Source organism: Acomys russatus, chromosome 19 (assembly GCF_903995435.1).
Source record: "Acomys russatus chromosome 19, mAcoRus1.1, whole genome shotgun sequence".
Taxonomy (NCBI): domain Eukaryota; kingdom Metazoa; phylum Chordata; class Mammalia; order Rodentia; family Muridae; genus Acomys; species Acomys russatus.
In genome coordinates this window covers 40,980,761-41,001,334 of record NC_067155.1, presented here as the reverse complement: position 1 = coordinate 41,001,334, position 20,574 = coordinate 40,980,761, and the positions used below count along the sequence as shown (strand labels likewise).

General features: G+C 48.3%; 1 protein-coding gene across 1 annotated transcript; it reads left to right on the top strand.

Moving 5' to 3' along the window:
- Positions 1–200: 200 nt before the first annotated feature.
- Zp3 (zona pellucida glycoprotein 3) lies at positions 201–10,907 on the top strand. Its single transcript, XM_051161283.1, has 8 exons — positions 201–506; positions 2,922–3,040; positions 3,984–4,087; positions 4,170–4,347; positions 7,348–7,465; positions 9,161–9,252; positions 9,394–9,530; positions 10,696–10,907. Exons 1-8 carry the CDS (start codon positions 201–203, stop codon positions 10,905–10,907), a joined length of 1,266 nt encoding a protein of 421 aa, XP_051017240.1.
- The last annotated feature ends 9,667 nt before the right edge of the window (positions 10,908–20,574 follow it).

Below are 20,574 nucleotides of genomic sequence, written 5' to 3'. Positions count from 1 at the left end.
AAATCACGTGGGGCATCTTTAAACTACAACCCAGATTCTTATTGTTGGTCCAGATGAGGTTTGGGGTCACAGGTCTAATAATGTGTTGCTGATGAGCTTCACCGGGGACTGAGGCAAGCAGAGGGAATTCAGGTGGGAGAGTGGGCCGTCCACCGATATAAGACTCTACTCTACACCCGGGCTTTAATCCATGCAGCACCATGGGGCCAAGCTTTCATCTCTTCCTCTGTTTCCTACTGTGCGGAGGTCCCCAGCTGTGCCGTGCCCAGCCTCTGGGGCTCTTGCCGGATGGAACGCCCTCCCCAGTGGGGTCCTCCTCATCCGTGGAGGTGGAGTGTCTGGAAGCTGAGCTGGTGGTGACTGTCAGTAGAGACCTTTTTGGCACTGGGAAGCTCGTGCAGCCCGGGGACCTCACCCTTGGCTCCAAAGGCTGTCAGCCCCAGGTTTCTGTGGATACCGACGTGGTCACATTCCAGGCCCAATTGCACGAGTGCAGCAAGGTGCAGGTGAGGCTGAGCACCCCTGGACTTGGAAAACGGATGTTGGGAGGTGGGCCGGTGATGGAGCTGGTGAGGGACAGGATGGTCTCCTTTCACTGTGGATAGGAAGTGGTTGTTGATGGAGGATGGGGGTGAGTGCGGATGACTCCAGGCTCTGCTGGAAGCTGGTGAATGTTTTTTTTTTTTTTTTCCCCAAGATAAGGTTTCCCTGGGTAGCCCTGGCTTGTCCTGGAACTCACGCTGTAGACCAGGCTGGCTGGCCTCCAACCCAGAGCTGCTTGCCTCTGTCTTTTGAGTGCTGGCATTAAAGGCGTGCGCTACCACTGCTAGGTTCTCACTCCAACTCTTGATTCTCCTGAAGATCTGTGGTTCCTTCTTCACGAAAGGAGTACAAGCGAGATGGGACTAAGTGTTGGAGAGGAATGCAGGGGGCAGCTCAGGTACTTGACACAGGCATTAATAAAGCCCACTTAAGCCATGCCTGGTTATCACGCACCCAAAATTCCAGCACTCAGGGAGCAGAGGCAGGCCGATCTCTGAGTTCAAGGCCAGCCTGAGTCCAGAACAGCCAAGGTTACACAGAGAAACCCTGTCTCAAATAAAACTTAAAACCAAACCAAAACCAAAACAACTACAACCTCCTCCAAAAACAAACCTAAAAAAAAACAAAACAAAAAGAAACCAAGCAAGCAAGCAAAAATGCTGAACCTGGCATATGCTGTTGTAATCCCAGTACTTGGAAGGCTGGGACGGGAGGATCTAAAAGTCAAAACTAGCCAGAGCAACATCAGACATACCTCAAAAGTAAACAAAACAATAAAGGTCGGGCTGTGGTGGTGCACACCTACGGCCCCAGCCTTTACTTCCCCTGGTGCTGGGTGTACCGAGGTGCATCACTCCATGCCTGGCAGCTTTGAACTAAAAGATGGTATGGGGCAGAGGGCATTATGACAACCTTTATTTAAGATAAAGACCTTAAGCATTTCAATGGGGTTGCAGACCTAGCTCAGTTGGTTGAGTGCTCACTTAGCAAGCACAAGGCACCGAGTTTGAGCCCCAGCACCACAAAAAATAGGACGTGATGGTGCATGCCTGTGTAATTCAGCACTCAGGCAGAGGCAGAAGAGTTAGGCGTCCAAAGCCATCCCAGATTGCACAACGAGCTTAAGGACAGCCTGAGCTACACAAAAGCTTGTTTTTTCATGTTTCAACAGTGGTGGGCGGTAGGTCCAAGCAGATGAGGCTGAACCTGGGAGACAGGTGTGGGTAGACCTTGGATAAGCCAGGCTGGACCCTCCCTGATTCCTCACCTGCTCTCAATTGCCTCCTCATACTCCCTTCCAGCTAGCTGAATATCATTCTGCCTTCATTGCATACGGCTAGGAGGTGTGCAGGAGCACATAAGGGGAGAAGAGGTGCGGTGGGGGAGGGGCGATCCTACACAGCTATAGGAAAGTCGTCATCTCTGACACAGTAAGCTTTCCAGGGATGCCAGCAGCTTTGAAAGGCACCCATGATTAGTACATAAGCCCAGTAAATGCATAGGTGTCCTAAAGTAGACATTTGTAGACTCAAACCTCGATAATCCTATCTTTTGAGAGGCTGAGGCAGGAGGATAGCAAGTTTGAGGCCAACCTGGGCTTGACTTATCTCATAAAATTAATAGCCTGTTAATTTTTTTGTTTTGTTTTGTTTTTTGTTTTTCAAGACAGAGTTTCTCTATGTAGCCTTAACTGTCCTGAAGTCTCTTTGTAGACTAGGCTGGCCTCATACTCACAGCCATCCACCTGCCTCTGCCTCCCAGGAGCTGGGATTAAAGGTGTGCGCCACCACACCTGGCCTTTTCTTTTTGGTTTTTCAAGACGGGGATTCTCTTGTAGTCCTGGTTGTCCTGCCCCTGAGTGCTGGGATTAAAGGCATATGCCACCACGACTGGCTTCTTTTCATTTTTTTTCAAGATATGGTTTCTCTGTGTAGACCTGGCTTGTCCTGGCTGTAGAGTGTGCTGGACTCAAACTCGGAGACCCACCTGCCTCTGCCGAGCTGTCTGGCTGCTTCAGCTTTTTTTTTTGTTGTTTGTTTGTTTGTTTTTGAGACAGGGTTTCCCTGTGTAGCTTTGGTTGTCCTAGACTCGCTTTGTAGACCAGGCTGGCCTCGAACTTATAGCGATCCACCTGCCTCTGCCTCCCAAGTGCTGTGACTAAAGGCGTTTGGCACCACACCTGGCTCGAGTGCTTGCTCTTAATCACTGGGTTCTCTCTCTAGCCCAGCTCCTTAATTTCTTTACTGGCCAGCAGAGAGCAGGTTGAACTGAGCCCTGCCTGCTTTGCTAGGCTGGACTCCTATACCCTCCCATGGGCCAAGCAAACATCTTAAAGGGTGTGTGGCTTGGATCTGGTTAACACTACACCTTTGCTTCAGGTGACGGAGGATGCTCTTGTGTACAGCACCTTCCTGTTTCACGACCCTCACCCTGTGGGCGGCCTGACCATCCTGAGGACTAACCGCGTGGAGGTTCCCATCGAGTGCCGCTATCCCAGGTCAGAGTGGGAGGGGCTGCAAGGCTCCTAGATTGAGTAAGGCTGCCTGCATTATTAGGATGTTTGCTCTGCAAGGGAAAAAGGCTTCGCAGCTGTAGTTATTGTCCCATGTGTGACTTGTTAGGCAGTCTGCTGAGGATTCTGAGGCCAGGTGATCATTAAGGGACTGATTGCCTTTTGCGGGGGAGGAAAGAGATGAAGTTGAGACGGCTTAGGAAGCCTGGGCTGAAATTCAGATCCTCATGTCTCCCCACCTCCTAAATGCTGGGTTACTTACGTGTGTGGGTGTTTGCTAGCCTACGTGTTTTTCTTTTAAAGATTTATTTATCATTTGTATAGTATCATTTGTTTCACAGGATGGCCTGGTTTCTCTGTGTAGCCTTGGCTGTCCTGGACTCGCTTTGTAGACCAGGCTGGCCCCGAACTCACAGTGATCCGCCTGCCTCTGCCTCCCGAATGAATGCTGGGATTAAAGGCGTGAGCCACCACACCTGGCCAACTCGGTGATCTACCTTGGGCTCCCAAGTGCTAGGATGGAGGATGTTAGCCTGCCTGTTTTAAGATAGTGTTCTGCCTGCATGTACACCTGCAGACCTGACGAGGGCAAACCACCATGTGGTTGCTGGGAATTGAACTCAGGACCTCTGGAAGAGCAGTCAGTGCCCTTAACCTCTGAGCCATCTCTCCAGCCCCAGCTTGTAATGGATCTTTTACCTCCAGCCCTGTCACCCATGCTTCAGTCTCTGTCCTCACGATTGGTTGCTTTCAGGTGTAGGCATTATTGGGGTGGGAGTGGGGTTAAGGAGCAGGCCTTTGGGGACCTTAGCCTGGCTACGGAGGGATCCTATTACAGAACTCTATAAAAGGGTAGGGACAGTGCCCAAAGCCCACACAAACTGCTCCGGGAGGGGTTCTATGAAGGCAGCTGGAGTTTTTCTCACAGGCAGGGCAATGTAAGCAGCCATCCTATCCTGCCCACCTGGGTTCCCTTCAGCACCACCGTGTCTTCAGAGGAGAAGCTGGCTTTCTCTCTCCGTCTGATGGAGGGTGAGTCAGAGGCCTGGAGGAGTTGGGAGGGGAAACGCAGAGGCTTCTGGGTAGCCTTTAGCCCCTGACTGTGCTCCTTCAGAGAACTGGAACACCGAGAAAGCATCGCCCACCTTCCACCTGGGAGAGATAGCCCACCTCCAGGCAGAAGTCCGCACCGGAAGCCATGCCCCACTGCAGCTGTTTGTGGACCACTGTGTGGCCACACCTTCACCAGACCAGAACTCCTCTCCCTATCACGTCATTGTGGACTTCCATGGGTGAGGCCTTTCTCCATTATAGTTTTTTTAATTGTCCTTTGAATGTTTTATTAGTGTTGTATTAATTATATGAATTGAGGATGTTGTGACATTTTCTTTTAAAAAAATATATTTATTTATGAGTATTCTATTTGCATGTATGGCAGAAGAGGGCATCAAATCCCATTACAGATGGTCATGAGCCATCATGTGGTTGTTGGGAATTGAACTTGTACCTCTGTAGGAACAGACAGGAATTGAACTTGGACCTCTGTAGGAACAGACAGTGCTCTTTTTAAAAATTTATTTACTTATTATGTATACAGCATTCTGCCTGCAGGCCAGAAGAGATGGTTGTGAGCCACCTTGTGGTTGCTGAGAATTGAACTCATGACCTTTGGAAGAGCAGTCAGTGCTCTTAACCTCTGAGCCATCTCTCCAGCCTAGCCCTATGTTGTGACATTTTCCTTTTTTTTTTTTAAGATTTAAAGATTTCACCTTTAATCCCAGCACTCTGGAGGCAGAGGCAGGCGGATCTCTGAGTTCGAGGCCAGCCTGGTCTACAAAGTGAGTCTAGGACAGTCAAGGCTACACAGGGCAACCCTGTCTCAAAAAACCAAAAAAAAAAAAAAAATTAAAGATTATTTATTTGCTGGGCATGATGGCTCATGCCTTTAATCCCAGCACTCCGGGAGGCAGGCAGACAGGCAGACACAGGCAGATTGATGGAGTGTCAAGGCCAATAAAGAGTGTTCTGCCTGCACGTACACCTGCAGGCCAGAAGAGGGCATCAGATCACATTATAGATGGTTATGAGGCATCATCTGGTTGCTGGGAATTGAACTCCGCTCTCAAAGTGCAGTCAGTGCTCTTAACCTCTGAGCCATCTCTCCAGCCCATGGTGTGACATTTTCATTTGTGTGTGTTGGTCAGATTCACAAACACACACACAGACCCCTGTTACTTTTTTTATTTTGTTTTTGTTTTTTTCGAAACAGGGTTTCTCTGTGTAGTCTTGGATGTCCTGTTAATTTGTTTTTTGAAACAAGGTTTCTCTGTATAGCCCTGGCTGTCTTGGAACTCACTGTAGACCAGGCTGTCCTCGAACAAATTCTGAGATCTGCCTGCCTCTGCCTCCCACGTGCTGAGATTAAAGGAGTGTACCAGGCCTCACCTCCATTACTTTTTTTTTTTCTCCTCCAGTTGCTCCTTTTTCTATTCACAATGTCTTAAAAGATTGATACAATTTTTTTTTGTTTTTTGGTTTTTCCAGACAGGGTTTCTCTGTGTAGCCTTGCCTGCCCTGGACTCACTTTGTAGACCAGGCTGGCCTGGCACTCACAGCGATCTGCCTGCCTCTGCCTCCCGAGTGCTGGGATTAAAGATGTGCACCACAATGCCCGGCCTCAAATTTTTTAAAAATGGTCTGTCTTTCTTTTTTTTCCACCAGAGCTGAGAACTGAACCCATGGCCTTGTGCTTGCTAGGCAAGCGCTCTACCACTGAGCTAAATCCCCAGTGTTGGGATTACAAATGTGAAGCCACCCACTATGTTTGGTGTGATTGCTAATCTTGGTTTGTAATTTGACATACTTTAAAGGAGAGAGCCTCAGGTGAAGAAAATAACTCCATCGGATTGGCCTGTGGGCATGTCTGTGGGCCTTTTTAAAGTTACTAATTGATGGACGATCCAGTCCTTTGGTGCAGGCAGGCTTGGGTTATATAAGAAATATAGCCAGGTACGGTGGCGCACGCCTTTAATCCCAGCACTCGGGAGGCAGAGGCAGGCGGATCGGTGTGAGTTCGAGGCCAGCCTACAGGACAGCTACACAAAGGAACCCTGTCTCGAAAAACTAAAAAGAAAAAAGAAAAAGAAATGTAACTCAGGGGAGGAGATGTGGCTCAGCAGTTGAGAGCACTGGCTGCTCCTCTTGAGGACCCGGGTTCAATCCCCATCACCCACATGGCAGCTCACAACTGTCTGTGACTTCAGTTCCAGGAGATCCCACACCCTCACACAGACATACATGCTGGCAAAACACCAATGCACATAAAATAAAAATTCATTTTTAAAAAAGTAACGGAGTCCAGGATGGCCAAGGCTACACAGAGAAACCCTGTCTCGAAAAACCAAAAAAATGCCGGGCGTGGTGGCGCACGCCTTTAATCCCAGCACTCGGGAGGTAGAGGCAGGCGGATCGCTGTGAGTTCGAGGCCAGCCTGGTCTACAAAGCGAGTCCATGATGGCCAAGGCTACACAGAGAAACCCTGTCTCGAAACCCCCCCCCAAAAAAAAAAGAAAAAAGAAAAAGAAAAACCAAAAAAATAAAAAATGAAAAATAAAAAAGTAACTTGATGCATGGCAGTGGTGGCACACACCTTTAATCCCAGCACTTGGGAGGCAGAGGTAGGCTGATCTGAGTTTGAGGCCAGCCTGGTCTACTGATTTCAGGACAGCCAGGGCTACACAAAGAAACCTTGTCTCAAAAAACTAAAAACTAAAACTAAAAATAACAACAACCCCCCCTACAAAAAAACCCCAAAAAACAACAACAACAAAAAAAAAAAACCCAAAAATGAAAAACTTGAGCAAGCCTTAAGTTACTTTTCTTCCAGATCTGCACTTTAGCTCAGCTCAGGTCCCTTGACTTCCTACCTTGGTTTTCCTCAATGATGAACTGCCGCCTGTAAACCAAACACTTTCCTCCCCAAGATGCTACTGGTCAGTTCTTTTTTATTTATTTATTTATTTATTTATTATTATTATTATTTTGGTTTTTTGAGACAGGGTTTCTCTGTGTAGCCTTGGCTGTTCTGGACTCACTTTGTAGACCAGGCTGGCCTCGAACTCACAGGGATCCGTCTCTGCCTCCCGAATGTTGGGATTAAAGGTGTGCGCCATCACGCCCGGCTCTACTGGTCAGTTCTTATCATAGCCACAGAGAGCAAAGTAAGACACCTGGCCCTTTGGTAATGCGGTGTCCTAGCTGTTGATGACATTTTCCACTTCTTCCCTTCCAAGTTGCCTTGTGGATGGTCTGTTTGAGAGCTTTTCTGCATTTCAAGTCCCTAGACCCCAGCCAGAGACTCTCCAGTTCACAGTGGACGTGTTCCACTTCGCCAACAGCTCCAGGAACACGGTAAATGACACTTTCCCACAGCCAAGCGCAAGCTTGAACCCCTGGGTTGCCTTAATGTTTTCCCGCTGGTCCCCACACGTGCTTCCTTTAAGCAAAGGACTTGACCTTGATGGAACTAGAAAGTAAGAGCAGATGAAGCTGTGGGCTCAGTGAGATCCTCACAGGTAAGGGTTTGTGGGGTTTAAACTGGAGAGCTGGGTAAAATGGAGACTGTTGGAGAGATGGTTCAGCGGTTAAGAGCACTGGCTGCTCTTTCAGAGGACCTAGGTTTGAGTCCCAGCACCTACACGGTGGCTCACAACCATCTGTAATTCCAATTCTAGGGAATCCAGTGTTCTTTTGGCACTGGGTATGCATGCAGGCGAAACATACAGTCATAAAATTAAAACAAACAACTTAAGCTGGGCAGGTGGCGCATGCCTGAGGCAGAGGCAAGTAGATCTCTGAATTTAAAGCCAGCCTGGTCTACAAAGCAAGTCCAGGGCAGCCAGGGCTACACTGACTCTTTATCTCAACCAAACCAAAACAAAAAAGCCCTAAAAGAACAAAACACCTAAATATCTGGGTCACACATAGTGGCATGTATGTACACCTATTAATCTTGGGCACTCCAGAGGCAGAGGCAGAGGCAGAGGCAGAGGCAGGTAGTTTGAGGCCGAGCCTGGTCTACATAGTAGTTGCAGGCCAGCCAGCCAAGGCAAAGTAGTTGAGACCCTGTCTTTCCAAAAAAGCAATAAATAGCAAAAGTTAACCTCCAGGGCCGAGGAAGATGGCTCAATGCCAAGAGCTCTTGTGGAGGCCTGGATTTGGTTCCCAGGACCCACTATGCCTGGAATATAAGAGATGTCTCAAAAAGGCAAAAGCTGGGCTGAAGAGATGGCTCAGAGGTTAAGCGCACTTCCTGCTTGCTCTTCCAAAAGTCCTGAGTTCAATTCCCAGCAACCACACAACCATCCGTAATGAGATCTGGTGCCCTCTTCTGGCCTGCAAGCAGACATGCAGGCAGAACACTGTGAACATAATAAATATATACATCTCTTAAAATAAAAAAAGCTAGGCTGTACATAGACCTCAGTGGTAATACTTGTGTAGATACACAGAAAGGCTCAGGGCTTGATTCCCCCAGTCTCACAAATCAAGCCAAAAGTTATTTTAATTAAACTTAAAAATGTTTGTTTTGTCTTTTTTTTTTTTTTTTTTTTTTTTTTTTTAAAGATAGGTTCTCAGTGTGTACTGAGCCTGGAGCTCACTATGTAGACTAGGCTGGCCTTGAATTTACAGAGATCTACCTGCCTCTGCCTGGATTAAAGATGTGAGCTACCACACGTGGCTTAATTAAACTTGGCAATGTAGAACATTGTATCTGAGTGTGTAGGTCTTGAGGCCAGCTAGTGGCAGTTGGCTGTCTCCTCCTACCAGCCAACTTGATCCTTGTGGATTCCAGGGATCAAACATGAGTCACTTGTCTTGGTGACAATCACCTTCACCCAATGAGCCATCTATCTCTGCAGTCCCTTCAAGTTTATTTTTTGTTTTTGAGACGGGGATTCTCTGTCGCCCTGGCTCCCGTGGGCCTGGTGTCGAACTCAGATCTGCCTTGTCCCGACCTCCTGAATGCTGCGCCTCCACATCTGGCTTCCTGCCAAGTTTTCCAAGAGTGGTTGACACATTTTTAAACTCACAACTCTATTTCAGATCTACATCACCTGTCACCTCAAAGTCACCCCAGCTAACCAGATCCCAGATCAACTCAACAAAGCCTGTTCCTTCAACAAGACTTCTGAGAGGTGAGCAAATCAGATTCTGGGGTGAGGAGTGGGGTACCCCGGGTAGCCCTCACTTCTATTTCCCTCCCATTGTACAATGGGCAAACATCTTCCTCTCCTGGGAACCTGGAGCTGATAAGCCTCTTGTGTTTGTACTCTCAGCTGGTTGCCAGTAGAGGGCGAGGATGGCATCTGTAACTGCTGTACCAACGGCAACTGTAGTAGTTCAAGGTATTCCGATCACCAGGCCAATAGAGGGAACCAGTGGCCCAACTCGGTTTCTCGCAAACGCAGGCACGGTATGTCAGCAGCATAAGCTATTTATTCCTTTTCCTCTTTAAGACATCTGCTGTCGTGTCTTCCTTTTTTCCCCCCAAGATAGTTGACTTCAAGGGCACTGATCGATCTTGACTCTCAAGTGGGAGGGTGTTGAGCCTGTTCTTTCCTCTCAGTGGCTTTTGGGGTGTTTCTGCCAACTCTTAGATTCTCTCAAGACATTACGGGGTAGTGGGGGAGAATATGTGGCTGGTTGGATGATATTTCATTCAACCCACTGAGGCAGAGCAAAAATTTAATCCTTAGGAATTATACTTAACTGGTGAGCCATCACTCTCAGCTCTCATCTGTCATCCCAGCCCTGGGCAGGCTATAACAGGAGAAATCCCACTTCAAGGACAGCTTGGTCTACGTAGGGAAACTCTGTCTCAAGATACCAAACATGAAAGGCTGGGAGAAAGGCTCAGCAGTAGAGTAGCTGCCTAGAATCTCCCCAGTGATTCTGGGATGTGGCTCAGTGGTAGAGCCCCTGCCTAGGATCCCCCAGTGAGGGGCCTGGGGTGTGGCTCAGTGGTAGAGCACCTGCCTAGAATCCCCCAGTGAGGGGCTGGGGTGTGGCTCAGTGGTAGAGCACCTGCCTAGAATCCCCCAGTGAGGGGCTGGGGTGTGGCTCAGTGGTAGAGCACCTGCCTAGAATCCCCCAGTGAGGGGCTGGGGTGTGGCTCAGTGGTAGAGCACCTGCCTAGAATCCGCCAGTGAGGGGCTGGGGTGTAGCTCAGTGGTAGAGCCCCTGCCTAGGATCCCCCAGTGAGGGGCCTGGGGTGTGGCTCAGTGGTAGAGCCCCTGCCTAGGATCCCCCAGTGAGGGGCTGGGGTGTAGCTCAGTGGTAGAGCCCCTGCCTAGGATCCCCCAGTGAGGGGTGGGGTGTGGCTCAATGGTAGAGCACCTGCCTAGAATCCCCCAGTGAGGGGCTGGGGTGTGGCTCAGTGGTAGAGCCCCTGCCTAGGATCCCCCAGTGAGGGGCTGGGGTGTGGCTCAGTGGTAGAGCCCCTGCCTAGGATCCCCCAGTGAGGGGCTGGGGGTGTGGCTCACCAGTAGAGCTCTTGCCTAGCATTCCTGAGGACCCTGGTATGATTCTCTAGCATTAAGCATAAAACAAAACTTTCCCCATGTCCTGTTCTTCCACAGTAACCGATGAAGCTGATGTCACTGTGGGGCCCCTGATCTTCCTGGGAAAGGCAAGTGACCAGGCTGTGGAGGGCTGGACCTCTTCTGCTCAAACTTCTGTGGCTCTTGGCTTAGGCCTAGCCACGGTGGCATTCCTGACCCTGGCTGTTATTGTCCTTGGCGTCACCAGGAAGTGTCGCACTACTTCCAACCTTGCAGCCCTTCCGCAATAAAGAGAGAGACCCAGTTCTGAGCGTGGTTTGGTGCCTGTATCTAGCTGGAGGGTGTGGTATTGGTGGCCGGTTGCATGGGGGCAGGGTGGACTGGACTGTCACATGTCACATATGTGCTAATAGCACAATGCAGTAAGAACGCCTGGACCTCTTGTGAGCAGCCATTTAGAGGGCGGTGAGAGTTTGTAAACTCACCGTAGACTTGTACTTTCTGGGGGCAACATGTCCATCCGAGAGTTAGCTAAGTGACGTGACTCCATGGTTGGGCGATCAATACAGAGGTGGGAGCTGTTCAAAGAGCCAGGTGGGCCCAGACTAATGTAGCTCTTCCTGTCACGAGACCAAAGGAAATTGGGTATCTGGAAATCTTCTAGTGGTGGTCCCATGGATCTGACCCCAAGGGGGGTAAGGGTAGTAAGGGGGACTTCTTGCTACACTTTAGGTCAGCGAAGTTACCGGCCTAAAGCCAGGGGTGGGGGCTCAGGCCTCTCATCTCAGCACTTGGGAGGCGGAGACAGGAGGATGGTTTTGTAGCAAATTTGGAGGTCCTCCTAGGCTATGCATGACCCTGTTTCAAAAACAAACACGAGGTTACGGAGAGAGATGGCTCAGCGATTAAGAGTGCTTGATGGTTTTTTTTTGTTTTTTTTTTTTTTGTTTTTTTTGAGACAGGGTTTCTCTGTGTAGCCTTTGCCATCCTGGACTCACTTTGTTGACCAGGCTGGCCTCGAACTCACAGCGATCCGCCTGCCTCTGCCTCCCGAGTGCTGGGATTAAAGGCGTGCGCCACCACGCCCGGCAAGAGTGCTTGATGTTCTTACAGAAGACTAGGGGCTCAGCTCCCAGCACCCAGCACCCACACAGTGGCTCTGTCAAGCATCTATAACTCCAGTTCCAGGGGATCTGACCTCCACGGGCACCAGGAATGCACAGAAGATACACCCTTCTGTGGAAGCACAACACTGGCACACATAAATCTATAGGCACTGCAGAGATTGTTCAGTGGTTGGGAGCACACGCTGTTCTTCCAGAAGACCTGACTTCTGATCTTGGCACCCATGTCAAGTGGTTCACAATCTATGTTGGGAGCTACTTGTTACCTCCAGCCCCAGGAGGTTTGAGACCCTCCGTTGGCCTCCATGGCCACCTGTGCACTTGTGGCCCATACACAGAGATATACACATACACATAAATTAAAATATTAAAAGCCCTATAGATAATAAGCTCAAAGCAGACAAAAATATTTTCCCAATTAGGTTGTCAAAATTGTTTTAGCTCTGGGCTGTGGAGTAGAATTTTGGGGGGTGTATGGTTATGGGTTCTGACAAGAGGTCCCTTTGGTAGTTGAAAGCCTCAGAAAGAGTGTCTGGGATTTCCTTTGGTCTCGTGACAAGAAGAGCTACCTCAGCATGTCTTGGGTTTTAAATTTTTTTATTTTATTATTATTATTTTTTGGTTTTTCAAGAAAGGGTTTCTCTGTATAGCCTTGGCTGTCCTGGACTTACTTTGTAGACCAGACTGGCCTCGAACTCACAGAGATCCTTCTGCCTCCCAGGTGCTGGGATTAAAGGCATGTGCCACCACCGCCCAGCTTTTTTGGCTATTAAAAAAAAAAAAAAACTGGGGCTGGAGAGATGGCTCAGTGGTTAAGAGCACTGCCTGCTCTTCCGAAGGACCCGGGTTCAATTCCCAGCACCCACATGGCAACTCACAACTGTCTGTAACTCCAAGATCTGACACCCTCACACCAATGTACATAGATTAAAGTTAAATAAAATATATTAAAAAAAAAAACAAAAAAAAAAAAACTTATCACTCAGGTGGCAGAGGCAGGCGGATCGCTGTGAGTTCGAGGCCAGCCTGGTCTACAAAGCGAGTCCAGGACAGCCAAGGCTACACAGAGACCCTGTCTCAGAGAGGAGGGAGAGAGGGAGAGTGGGGGAGAGAGAAATAGACTTATTTCAGTGTTCTGCCTGCATATACACCTGCCAGCCAAAAGAGGGCACCAGATCTCATCATAGATGGTTGTGAGCCACCCATGTGGTTTCTGGGACTTGAACTCAAGACCTCTTGAAGAGCAATCTGTGCTCTTAAGCACTAAACCATCTATTCAGTCCTGGCACCTCTTGTTTTTATGTCCCATCTCCACTGGAAAGAGTTGTTTTCCTTTTGAGGGGCTGACTACCACTCACTCAACCTTTTTTTTTTTTTTAATTTTTATTTCCTGTGTATTGGTGGTGGTTTTACCTGCAATCATGTCCATGTGAGAGTGTCTGATCCCCTGGGTCTGGAGTTACGATTGTGAGCTTTCATGTGGGTGCTGGGAATAGAACCCAGGTTCTTTGAAAGAGCAGCCAGTGCTCTTAACCACAGCCATTGCTCCCGCCCACCTACCCTTTTACTTACATATTTTTTTTAAAAGATTTATTTATTTATGTATACTGTGCTCTGCTTGCATGTACTCCTGCAAGTCAGAAGAGGGCGCCATATCACATTACAGATGGTTATGAGCCACCATGTGGTTGCTGGGAATTGAACTCAGGACCTTTGGAAGAGCAGGCAGCACTCTTAACCACTGAGCCATCTCTCCAGCCCTACTTACATATTTTCTTAAAAGATTTTATTTATTATTTATACAGTAGTCTGCCCCCATGTGTTCCTGCATGCCAGAAGAGGGCACCAGATCTCATTAAAGATGGTTGTGAGCCACCATGTGGTTACTGGGAATTGAACTCAGGAACTCTGGAAGAACAGCCAGTGCTCTTAACCTCTGAGCCATCTCTTCAGCCCCTTACTTACTTATTTTTGAGACGTTTCGCTAACTTTGGCTGTTCTTTTGTTGTTGTTTTTTGTTTTTCGAGGCAGGATCTCTCTGTGTAGCCTTGACTGTCCTGGACTCACTTTGTAGACCAGGCTGGCCTCGAACTCACAGCAGTCCGCCTGCCTCTGCCTCTCAAGTGCCGGGGTTAAAGGCATGCACCACCACTGCCCAGCCAACTTTGGCTGTTCTAGAACTCTCTGTAGACCAGCAGGCTGAACTTGAACTCAGATCTGTCTGCCTCCACCTCCCTAGTGCTGGGATTACAGGCTTGCGCATGCGTGCACGCACACACACACACACACACACACACGCCCCACCCTACCCTGCCCAAGCACACAGCCTTTAATTCCTGTGAGACTGTGGAGTGACTCCGGGCCTTTGCACATGCTGAGCAAGCACTCCACCACTGAGCTACATTCCCAGTTCCCTTTCCTTTTTTTGTTTGATTTGAGATTGCATCATTGCACAGAGCCAGCTTGGGCTTGGCATAACTGAGGACAACGTTGTGTTCCCTGTACTCCCTTCTGCTTATGTCTCCCAAGTGCTAAGACTCCAGGCGTTTATCATGGGGCTCAGCCGCAGCTCAGCCTTATCAGCGACTTATGTGACACACAGGGCTTTGATTGATCAAATGAACGTTTGCCTGCTGGCCAGTTAGGTGTAGGCCTACAGGGTCTGGAAGATGCTGTCATACATCGGCTGGGAGCAGGTCCCACTGGAGGCAGGTGTTCCAGCGGCGTGGTGTGGCTTGGGCTGGAGCAGAGCGCTTGCCTAGTGTGCGCAAGGCTGATTTCTCCAGATCTCTTGTGACTGGATCTCATGAAACAAGCCTAAACTCCTGAGTCCCTTACCCCTACCCCGCCCCACCTCCAACTCCCAAGTGCTAGGAGTATAAATCTGTCGCCACATGCCTCTAGGTGTCCACAGTGTATTTAGAGCGCGATTGATTCTTGGTCTACTGAGGAGGAGTTGTTGATGTACAGTGTTGTTGAGAAGTGTGACTGGTGACAAAATCTGGGTGAAGTCCCAAAGCCAGACTAGACAAGGCTGGGGAGATAGGTTTGCCAACACAAGTACCTTTATCAGCTAAGTCAACACCCTTATAGGGAGCCATTCTTGCAAGTTGTCCAACCTTAGAACACAGGCACAGACACACAGTTAAAAAACAAAACCAATGAATGGACGAGTAAAAGACTAGACTGGCACTTGTTTCTAGGACCTCTTTTTTCCTCCATTAAACAATTCAGAGATTGGCCAGGCATGGTGGCACACACCTGTAATCCCAGCACTCACTACTCTGGGGAGACAGAGGCAGGCAGATCGCTGTGAGTTCGAGGCCAGCCTGGTCTACAAAGTGAGTCCATGAGAGCCAAGGCTACACAGAGAAACCCTGTCTCAAAAACAAAAAATTCAGAGATAAAATTAGGAACTGGAAATTTATGATAGAATGGTGTGTGTGTGTGTGTGTACGTGTACGTACGTGTGTACATGAGGGTAAATGTAGGATTTAGTGAGAGTTGCAGTTTGGGATTTTTGTTTTTGAGGTTGGGAGTCTTACTGTTGGGGCTGACCTTGAACTTGCTATGTAGCTGAGGATAACTTTTGGCTTTCCTGCCTATACCTTCTGCATGCTGGGATTGTAGATATCTACCACCAAATCTAGTTATGCAGTGTGAGGAATGGACTCCAGGCCTTTATGCATGCTAGGCAACCACACTACACACTGAGGTATCTGCACATCCCCGCATATCCAGCCTGAGTTTTTCTTTTTTTTATATATATATTTATTTATCATATATACAGTGTTCTGCTGCATGCCAGAAGAGGACACCAGATCGCATTATAGATGGTTGTGAACCACCATGTGGTTGCTGGGAATTGAACTCAAGACCTTTGGGAGAGCAGCCAGTGCTCTTAACCTCTGAGCCATCTCTCCAGTCCCCCAGCCTGAGTTTTTCTTTCTTTCTTTGTGTGTTTTTTCAGGACAGGGTTTCCCGGTGTAGCCTTGGCTGTCCTGGACTTCTTTTGTAAACTAGGCTGGCCTCAAACTCACAGTGATCCACCTGCCTCTGCCCTCCTGCCTCTGAATGCTGAGATTAAAGGTATGGGCCACTGCACCTGGCTTTACAATTTTTTTTCTGTTTTTAAAAAGATTTATTTATTTTTATTATGTATACAGTGCTCTGCTTGCATGTACACCTGCAGGCCAGAAGAAGGTACCACATCTCATTATAGATGGCTATGAGCCACCATGTGGTTGCTGGGAATTGAACTCAGGACCTCTGGAAGAGCAGCCAGTGCTCTTAACCTCTGAGCCATCTCTACAGCACCTCTGAGTTTTTAAATTTTGAGACATGTAGTACATGATGATTTTGTAGTCACTCTGTAGCTGAAGATGACCTTGACATCAAGATCCCCCTGCTTCAACCTCCCAGGTGTTAGGAGGACAGATGTCCACCAGTATACCAGCTTGGCTTTTTAAAAAGGATGTGTATTTACTCCGTGTACCTATGTACATATGGAGGTCAGAGGCAGTTGTATGGGAGTTAGTTTTCTTCCACCACCATGTGAGGCCTGGCCATTAAACTCAGGTTATCCATTGGACCATTTCATTGGCCTGAGTCTGGTTTGTGTGTGTGTGCATCTTGTGTCTGTCTGTCTCTGTCTGTCTTACACTGTAGCCTAGGCTGTCCTGTAACTATTCATCTCTTTTTGTTTTGTTTTGTTTTTCTTTTTTTTTAAAGATTTATTTATTTATTATGCATAGTCTTCTGCCTGCAGGTACACCTGCACGCCAGAAGAGGGCATCAGATCACATCACAGATGGTTGTGAGCCACCATGTGGTTGCTGGGACTTGAACTCAGGACCTTTGGAAGAGCAGTCGGTGCTCTTAACCTCTGAGCCATCTCTCCAGCCCCAAGTTTTGGGTTTTTCGAGACAGGGTCTCTCTGTGATAGCATTAGCTGTCCTGGACTCGCTTTGTAGACCAGGCTGGCCTCAAACTCAGTGATCTACCTGTCTCTGCCCTGCCTCCTAGGCATGCGCCACCACGCCTGGCAATATCTATCTCTTTGCCTTCGCTTTCTGGGTATTGGGATAACAAGTGTGTGCGACTACAGTGTGCTGATACAGCAGAACTGTGGCGAAGAACTCTGGGGATGGTCAGGTGGTTTATTTGCCATCTCACCTACCTTTTTCCCACTAATCATCTCTGCCTCAAATTATCCCCAGCTTCCTCCACGTAAACGCATGCATGCATGCTTTCTTTTCGGGTCTAAGAGATGGCTAATTTTCTTTTTTATTGTTTTTTTTTTCTTTTTTTTTTTTTGAGACAGGGTTTCTCTGTGTAGCCTTGACCATCCTGGACTTGCTTTGTAGAGCAGGCTGGCCTCAAAACTCACAGCGATCCGCCTGCCTCTGCCTCCCGAGTGCTAGGATTAAAGGCGTGCGCCACCACGCCCGGCAATTTTCCTTTTTAAAGATTTATTTATTATGTATACTGTGTTCTGCTGTATGTATATCTGCATGCCAGAAGAGGGCACCAGATCTCATTATAGATGGTTGTGAACCATCATGAGGTTTCTGGGACTTGAACTCAGGACCTTTGAAAGAGCACTAGTGCTCTTTGTTTTCTTTTGTTTCTCAAGACAAGGTCTCTCTGTGTTAGCCTGTCCTGGACTCACTTTGTAGATCAGGCTGACCTTGAACTCACAGCGATCCACCGGCCTCTGCCTCCCGAATGCTGGGATTAAAGGCATGTGTCACCTCTGCTGCCCAGCCTCAGCCAGTGCTATTAACCTCTGATCAGAGATGACTAATTTTCATATGTCATGTGTTTAGTATGCACTGTTTTTCAAAAAATATGTATTTTTGAGGCTGGGGAATACGCAGGAAGCAGAGGCAGTTGAATCTCTGAGTTCTAGGTTAGCCTGGTCTACAGAGTGAGTTCTAGGGAAGCCAGAACTGCGCAGAGAAACTGTCTTGATAAAACAAAAGTAACCAACCAACCAAACAAACAAACAAAAAAACCCTGTATTTTTGGAGGCTGGTGAGATGGCTCAGTGGATAATGGCACTTGCTGTGAAGTACCCCTACATATGTGTCCCCCGTATAAAAATAGATTGAGTAACTAGCACTCGAGAGGCAGAGGCAGGTGGATCCCTGTGAGTTCGAGGCCAGCCTGGTCTACAAATCAAGTCTAGGACAGCCAGGACTACAAGAGAAACCCTGTCTCAAACAAACAAACAAACAAAAAATGGATTGAGTGGCCAGGCATGGTGGCCCATACCTTTAATCCTAGTACTCTGGAGGCAGAGGCAAGCAGATCTCTGAGTTTGAGGCTAGCTTGGTCTACAAAGAGTTCTAGGACAGCCAGTGCTACACAGAGAAACCCTGTCTTGAGAAACAAACAAAACAAAACAAAAAACCAAACCCAAACCAAACCAAAACAAAAGCAAAAAACCAAAACCAAAATAAAATTACAATTTTGTGTGTATGGAGATTTTGTCTGCCTTGTATGTTTGTGCCCTGTGTGTATGCCGTGCCAGAAGAGGGCATTGGATCACCTACGAGTAAAGTCCCAGATGGTCATGAGCCATCAAGTGGGTGTTAGAGAGCAAACTCAGGTCCTCTGCAAGAGCACCTGGCTGAGGCCTGAACTGGGCATTGCCTCTCCAGAAGCTGGAGTTGCCGATAGTTGTGAACCACCCCATGTGGGTTCTGGGAGCCAAACTTGGGTCCTCTGGAAGAGCAAACAGGATGTGCTCTTAACTGCTGAGCCCTCTCTTCAGCCCCCAATAGGCACTGTTCTGGGTGACTCCAAGGACATGCTGGGGACCATTTCTTTAATGAAACTCCATCTGTTCTTTGTCCTCAAGTTTCTGAGCGTTGTAGTAATCTTCCATTCAACTGTTCTTTCATTTCCTCACAACAAGGAGGAAGCAGCTGAGTCTAGGGTACAGAGGAAATGCAACTAAGATTTGACTTGCAGGCGGTGCCGTCTTACCTTCAACTGAAAGGCTCTCCTATCCCGGGGAGAAGCAGTCTCCACCAGGCAGAGGCAGGTGGATCGCTGTGAGTTTGAGGCCAGCCTTGTCTACAAAGTGAGTCCAGGACAGCCAAGGATACACAGAGAAAACCCTGTCTCGGAAAAAACAAAAGCCAAGAAAACAAAAGGAGCAATTATGGAGACATGGGAGAGGGTGGAGTGTTTGCTCCTGTAGCCTGATCTGCCTTAACTGATGAGAAAGGTAGAAATTATGCTCACTTAGGGCTGGGCGATGCTTTCCCAAGAGAGACATCAAAGATGTCAAGGTGGCGATTAGGCTGTGATTACTTAGAGATCGAATGATGTGTGACCCTGGGCTGGCATGGTGGCTCAGTGGGGAAAGGTGCTGGAGGACCAGAGGAATTTAAGTCAGAGTTATGCAAGTTGGTGCAGAACCACATAAGCCAGGCCTAGTGGTGCACGGCTATACATAACAGTAACACTCAAGAGGTACAGTCAGGAGGGCCAGGGGTTCAAGGCTACCCTCAGCCACACAGGAGTTTGAAGTGAGTCTGGGCTCTCCCTGACCCCCCAAAAAGGGCCAAGGAAGGGTATTTGTGGCAGCTGAAGGCTGTCTTCATATATGTTACCGGAACCTCCTTTTTCTCTAGTGTTTATGTCCGCTCCCTTCATTTGACCTTGTCCCAAAGGCCTCAAGCACATCCTGTAGAAATGTCAAGGATGCCTTGAAAACTTTGTCTTTGTGCTTCAAAAAGCAGCCAGAGGGAAAGGGGGAAGTTGCAGGAGAAAGAGAGTCATTAAAGAACTGAAAATTGGCCGGATGTGGTGGCGCACGCCTTTAATCTCAGCACTCGGGGGAGGTAGAGGCAGGTGGATCGCTGTGAGTTCCAGGCTAGCCTGGTCTACAAAGCAAGCCTAGGACAGCTAAGATAACACAGAGAAACCCTGTCATGAAAAACCAAAGGGGGAAAAAAAAAAAAAAGAACTGAAAATCGGCTGTCATCAGGGTGGCACACCCTTCAATCCCAGCACTTGTGGGAGGCAGAGCCAGGGGAATTTCTGAGTTCGAGGCCAGCCTGGTCTACAGAGCAAGTCTAAGACAGCCAAGACTACAAGAGAAACCCTGTCTCGAAAAACAAACAAACAAAAAACTTATGAATACATCAAAATGGCTCGATGAGCATGTAAAGATGCTTGTCACCAAGTCCCATGCCTTGAGTTTGATCCCAGGACTCACATGGTGGAAGGAGAGAGCTGAAGGACACATTCTCTGTCCTCTATATGCATGCTGTGGCACGATCCGTCCCTGCACAAAGAAATAAAAATTATAAAAAAATATGAGCCCTTGTCCGTTGCAAGGCAGAAATTAGCAGACAGGAGGAGTCCATTCAATGCTTGAAGGGCTGGGAATATGGCTGAGTTAGCAGAACACCCGCACAGCACGCTGGAAGCTCTGGTTTCCACCTGCAACACACCCCTCTCCGCAGTGCGCGCCCTCCCTTTCCCCAACTGCATAAAGCTGGGAACAGTGGAACACACCTGCAATTCCAGTGCTCAGAAGGTAGAGGCAGGAGGATTAGGCCATGTTTGAAGCCAGATTGGTTATATGACACCCTCTCTCAACAAAACAAAACAAAACAAAACAAAAACCCTCCATTAGAAGGGATTTCTATAGTGCTTTTGGGGACAGGCTTGTTTTCCTTGGGGCTGTGAAGTTATTAAGATCTTTCTGGCTTTGTAGGTTACTTGTGGGGCCTGGGTGGCTACCATTGCCACTAGGAGATGCCAGGTGCCATCCATTCATCAGAAATAATGAGCAAAGCAGCTGTGTCTTATC